Genomic DNA, 6,297 nt, shown 5'->3' with positions numbered 1-6,297 from the left:
CCTCCCCCTCTCCCTCCCTCTCTCACTTTCTCCCTTCCTCTCTACCTCCCTCCCTCCCTCTCTTACTCCCCTCCCTCCCTCCCCCTCTACCTCCCTCCCTCTCTCACTTTCTCCCTCCCTCCCTCCCTCCCTCCCTCCCTCCCCTCATCACGACTACAGGTTCTATCAGGGCTCCTCGCTGGCTCTCGTTGGTTTACGGTCGGAAGAAAAACCTTGTCCTCTGTTTCACCTCGAAGCTGTAAACAACTGTAAACTGTACGAGCTCTGCGGTGGCGCGGCCACTCATATAGGCCGCTTCTATACGCGACGACGTAGTCAACGCCCTGGAGCAGGGTCTGTCACTGTACGGCCATGCCACAAAGGACGGAGATGGGGCGGCTCTTTTTGAAACTGAAACCGGTACTTTACTCGTACCCTGACCTTCACCGTAACCCTAGTCCTGTAGGAAGGTCCGCTTACAGTCATACAGTCGCTGATATTCCCTCAAAGGTTCTTCAGATTGCATGTCGGCCCGTCTGCCGACGCCGCGTATGTCTTTGTAGCACGGCCGTCTTTGGCTGTGATTAGGCCGGAGCAGCTGTGTCCTGGAGCGCGAGGAGCGCGTCTCAGGTGAAGAGCAGCTGGGGTCGGGTTCATTCCGCAATTCCTTCCGGGAAAATTGGAGAGGAGCTTAGGTGCACAGGTGTACATCAAAGCGATGACATCAGGGGCTCTGTTTTCCTCTGTGTCGCTCCAGGCGTGTTTGTGGCGGTGGCAGGTGAAATGACCACAGCGCCGGAGCACCGCCTCGCCTGCCCTCAAGTGGGTGGAGTCAGGGTCAACAAGAGGCGTGTACACGAAAATAAGCAGGTCAAGAACCATCAGTTGTGCCAAAAAAATAAGGCCTTAAATAGCCTTAAATAAATTGCTGAAAATAGCAATAATATTTCAGACAACACCCCATGATTCTGACAACCCGTGTTGCTAATGCTTGCTTCCTAGGCTTTAGCTCGGCGAGCTAATAGTCTTGTGGCGTGAAGGCGACCCTGGGTTTGAACCTAGTTAACAAAGGGGGCCGTATCGCCCAGCTAGGGGTCTGATATGAGGCGTAGGAAGCCCCTCCTGGCCAGGTTCAGGGCTGTCACTGAACCAGGAGTTTTCATAACCTTTCACAAACGTCCCTCATCCGAAGTGGCACTCTGCCTCTCTCTGGCTCACCTGACCCACTTTGATCCAATACTAGTTGATTGAAACCTCCCAAACAAACTCCCTCACTCCATCTCTGCTCCAGACGCGCTACACAGGCCCGGTCCCAGTCAGAACTCCAGACTATGGGCTATTTGGGACAAAGGGCACCACTCTACTCCAGGTTCTGCCGTCGTACGGGCCCGGAGGTGGTGGTACGAAAGCTCTGAATAACTCATGAAACAAGTCAAAGGAGTCCATTGTGTTTATTTCAGTCACAATACAACGGTTGTGTGTCTGGCCTTTTCCTTTGCCGGTCTCTCTTTTCACTTTAGTTTGTGCTTGATTGAATCAGGTTGATGAGATGAGAAAGAAACATTCATGAGGAAGTTTGAGGTCTGAGACTCGCCGTGTGAAAAGTGTGGCCGGCTCTCCTCTTCTCAACTCCGAAAAAACAGACCCCAGACCGAAGAGAGTGAATCTCTGAAAAGAAAATGGATGTGCTTCTGGGAAATGGATGTGCTTCTGGAGCACATTTCACAGGTCTGTTATGTGAGTGTGAGTGTAAGTGTGGGTGCGTGTCTGTGCGTGCTTGTCCGTGTGTGCCCGTGTGTGTGTGTGTGTGTGCACGCGTCCGCCAAGGGGAGGATCAAGGCGGCACTCACTGAGGGTTACAAGTAAATCCAGCAATTCCACCCTGTCAATCAAGCAGAATGTCATCATTGTCTTTGAGCGATTATCCACTCAGAGACTGACATATTTTGTATGTCATCTCAGCGTTCTAGACTATCACTGTCCATCCAAATGCATCTTGATATTTGAAATGTGTCTTGAAGTTTCAGTCAGTCAGTCAGTCTATTTTAAGCAGCAGTGTTTCACTGAGGCCATATGAGAGTTACAGCAGTATGAGTGAAACGGAGACTGATACTAAGTGAGTCCTCAGCTGTGTGTGTGTGAGGTGTGTGTGTGTGTGTGTATGAGCACTGTGTAGACACACAGTGACCCGGGCCGGGGGTGAGAGAACTGCAACAGTGTTCCAGCCTCCGTCCTCTCAGCTCTCCGGTCTAACACTTACATCACTCTGACAGTTCTGCTGCCTGGAGAAGTGTGTAACATCTCAACAAGTACATCAATATCATTACTTACTGAGTGTGTGTGTGTGTGTGTGTGTGTGTGTGTGTGTGTGTGTGTGTGTGTGAGCAGTAAGCACTCAGAAGACACACAGTGTGACCCTGGCTGGGGTTAGAGAGCAGTGTGTGTGTGTGTGTGTGTGTGTGTGTGTGTGTGTGTGACCGTCTCCATGCACTCAGGCCGTTGACTACTCTAACACTCCCGGCACTCTGACAGTTCTGCTGCGCCATGCTACGCTACGCTACGCTACGCTATGCTACGGCGGCGGCGGGGAAAAGTGCCATCTTAGTCATTATTTAGCTTCTCTCCACACAGGAGCATGACGAGCCGAGCAGCACCGCTCCATCACCTTCACTTCAACTCCAGACAGAGAGGGGCAAGGACTACTGTCAGCACCTCTCTGTCTCTGTCTCTCTGTCTCTGTCTCTCTTTCTCTCTCTCTCTCTCTCTCACACACACACACACACACACACACACACACAGACACACAGACACACAGACACACACACAGAAACACATTAGACCAGGCTATGCTATTCTTTCTGTTCCCTTCCCCGTGTCATGTCAAGTGCTCCATCTTGTCACAGCTGTGAAGTAGAGACAGGATGAGGCAATTGTTGTGTAAGTTTGCTGATGTCATGCTGACCATCCTACTTTCTCTGCTAGGACAGGTCAGATCTGTGTGTGTGTGTGTGTGTGTGTGTGTGTGTATGTGTGTGTGGACAGAACACGTCAGATCAGGGCCTGACCATCCCAACTCTTTCTCTGCCAGGACTGTGTGTGTATGAAGTGTGTGTGTGTGTGTGTGTGTGTGTGTGGACAGGACAGGTCGCCTCCGCTGTCATGCAGCAAAAACAGAGAGGCTAAGACTGAGTTTCTTCCCCCATGCCATCAGAATCGTCAACGATGACCCCACCAGTGCCCCCCTCAAGTCACTCATCCACACACATAATCATCCATCTGCTATTTATATTGCTTACTGGCTATACTGTTCATATTGTTTATACTGTTTATACTGTCCATACTGTATATTTTTTAGTACTTCTATTTTTATTTTATTGTATTTTAAAACTTATTGTGTTGTTGCACTACTCTGTGGCACTGTCACTTTTGCATTTCACTGTATACTTGTATGCACGTGACAAATAAAGAAATCTTGAATCTTGAATCTTGAATCAGATCAGGTTTCTGACTATCCTGCTATCTCTGCTTGGACAGGTCAGGTCAGATCAGGGATCAGATCCCCCCAGGTCAATATAGTCATATTCATTATGATCCCCAAAAAAGGCAAAACTGATCCCAGATCCGCACTCCCACTACGTGTGAATACAAGCCTGTGTATCTCTGCTGAAAGAGACCTCTGGAAACGATACTGTTACGCTGGAGGCAAGATTCTTCAGCATTTTACACATTAGAATACTCTAATTCACCATCAGAACAAAAACACAAATTATAATAAAATTATTTTCTGAGCATGGAGAATACGGCCATACAAATAGCTCTGAAACTAATCCAAAGAAGCAATTAAATCTAATTAACCACAAAGGATCCATACAGCACTGCAACCTTCATCAGCAGTTTAAATCAGCAGATGTACTTGGAATATATCCCTCCTCTCTGATTGGTTGGACTGGCTGGTTTCCTCCTCTGTGATTGGTTGGTGTGACTGGCTACCTCTTCTGTGATTGGTTAGTGGAGAGGATGATTGTCTACTATAGTTCTGTCTGGTTGTGTTGCTGCTCACGAGGGAAGTAGTATTACTATTCTGCTCGTTGCAGTTAAACTGGGTCAACACAGGCATTATCATACTGTACAGTAACCAACCAACCGCCCTGATGCAACATCTAGGAATATGCTGCTGAACAGGGGAGGGTGGAAGTAGAATTATGACTCATTGTAATGCATGGGATGGAACACACGTGTTTGATACCATTCCTCATTCCGTTCCATGCATTACAATGAGCCCCCGTCCCTCTGATTTCTACCTCCACCAGCCTCCCCTGGTAGATGCTAAACTGCATCAGCTATCAGTCCAGTATTACCTGTTACGATCATTATTACAACGACTAGTTGACTACTTTACTGGTTTCAAAGTAGTCAACTTCGGGGGCTTATGGTTACCATAAACTGTCAAATGAATGCAAGGCTTATGAAAGAGAAGAGTATTTCACCGCCTGACAGGACATTTTTTCTCATGATTGCTCAACATTACGTCCAAAAGCCATTTACTCCGCAATTCAATTCTGCTCTCATCTAGAGAAAGTCAAACACGCGATCATGAAATTGGATTTTTGTAATAACAAAACAGTCGGAAAAAAAAAACTAAACGAATTACAAGCTAAACTAATCCTTTGTGGTCTCTAATACTCGGTTAAAACATCTGCCAGTTATACAAGAACACCCACACAAGACCCCGGCAAGGTTCTCTGCCTCTCTAAAAAGGGCAGAAGTTGAAAATCGATAGAAGCAAACCGCTCTACTGCAAGCAGGCAGCACAGAGCAAGAACTGGAAATGAAACCCAGTCTAAACTTGTCAAGCACAGCTTGTGATATAATCATACAAGCAACCGGAACAGTGATCATAACCCTGTCTTAACATACTATACCAGTAGAGGCTGGTGGAGGTAGAAATCGGAGGACGGGCTCATTGTAATGCATGGCATGGAATGAGGAATGGCGTTACAATGAGCCCGTCCTCTGATTTCTACCTCCACCAGCCTCCACTTTACGAAACATACCTTGACCTCATGCTAATTAAATAAACCCCCAAAATAATGAGGTTCACAGGTCAAGTGAATCAATAATGATCAATATCAACCAATCAATTGATCAATACTGTGCTCCTGATCACCTCAGCCCCTGTCTGAACATACGTGTACATGTACTCCTCCTTACTGAACATTGATAAAGGGCTCATTTACAGGACCCAGGGTGGTCCTAAAACCTATCATACTCAATAAGACCATATGCAAAGAACAACCTCCTTTAAAAGTGATTTGTAGCCTAGACACCCCCCCTCCCACCACCACTACCCCTTTACAAGTATCAGCCTGTGCCCCCCCCCCCCCCCACACACACACCTGTCTCCCTGGGTGTCCGTCAGCCCCTCCACTGTATGTCTCCATGTTAAACCGACAGAGGTACCGTCAATGCAAATTGCTTATCTTTACTGGTACAGTAGGTGCTAAAACAACTCCATTATCATATCTTGCAGCCTCACTCCCCCCCCTCGCCCCACCCCCACCCCCTAGCCGACCCATTCACCTCCTCGACACCACCACCACCACCACCACCACCCAGCCGTTGCCCCAATGCCTCCACTGTCCCCCCACCTGTCCCTGTCCCCCTTCCCCCCCCCCGTCCCCCCTACACCCCGTAAGTTGACCCCCGTCCCCAGAGAGCTCCCTACCATCGAAGAAGACGTCCCCCGCCTCCGCCTCCTCACGCATCACTTCATTGAGGTCATCCTCGGTTATCTCCAACGCCGCCATCACTTTCCCTCTCTCTTGTATTCTCTCTCTTCCCCCTCTTCTTCTTCTCCTCCTTCTCCTCCTCCTCCCTCTCGGTGGCTGAGCGGCGTTGGCTTCTGAGCGAGTGTGACTGTGGTGGCGTAGAGTGGCGTGAGCGTTTGGCCTCTTCCTCCAGGCGGTGTGGCGGATCCCCTGTCAGCTCCAGCCTGAGCAGACAAGAGACGCAGGGACGGACGGACGGAGAGCTGCGCTTCTGCTCACTGCACCACGGACACTGTGTGTGTGTGTGTGTGTGTGTGTGTGTGTGTGTGTGGTCTAGGGAGGGACGAGTATGGTAGTGTGTGTGTGGTTTGGTGTGTGTGTGTGTGTGTGTGTGTGTGTGTGTGTGTGTGTGTGTGTATGTCAAGGGAGTGGAGTGTGTGTGTGTGTGTGTGTGTGTGTCAAGGGAATGGAGTGTGAGTATGTGTGTGTGTGTGTGTGGAGGGCCAGCAGTGTGAGTATGTGTGTGGGAAGACTCCACCAACCTACACCA

At 49.1% G+C, this 6,297-nt stretch overlaps 1 protein-coding gene across 1 annotated transcript in view; it reads right to left on the bottom strand.

The window, feature by feature from the left end:
* Positions 1 to 5,836, bottom strand: part of ripor2 (RHO family interacting cell polarization regulator 2) — a 55,270-nt gene extending 49,434 nt beyond the window's left edge. Inside the window, exon 1 of the mRNA XM_083684336.1 lies at positions 5,705 to 5,836. Within this exon, the coding sequence (XP_083540462.1) occupies positions 5,705 to 5,786 (82 nt within the window). The 5' untranslated portion in view covers positions 5,787 to 5,836. The remainder of the gene's footprint in view (positions 1 to 5,704) is intronic.
* Positions 5,837 to 6,297: the final 461 nt, after the last annotated feature.

The sequence above is a fragment of the Argentina silus genome, assembly GCF_951799395.1.
Source record: "Argentina silus genome assembly, chromosome: 14".
Lineage (NCBI taxonomy): Eukaryota > Metazoa > Chordata > Actinopteri > Argentiniformes > Argentinidae > Argentina > Argentina silus.
The sequence above is the reverse complement of the archived record's forward strand: the minus strand, read 5'-3'. Positions and strand labels throughout refer to the sequence as shown.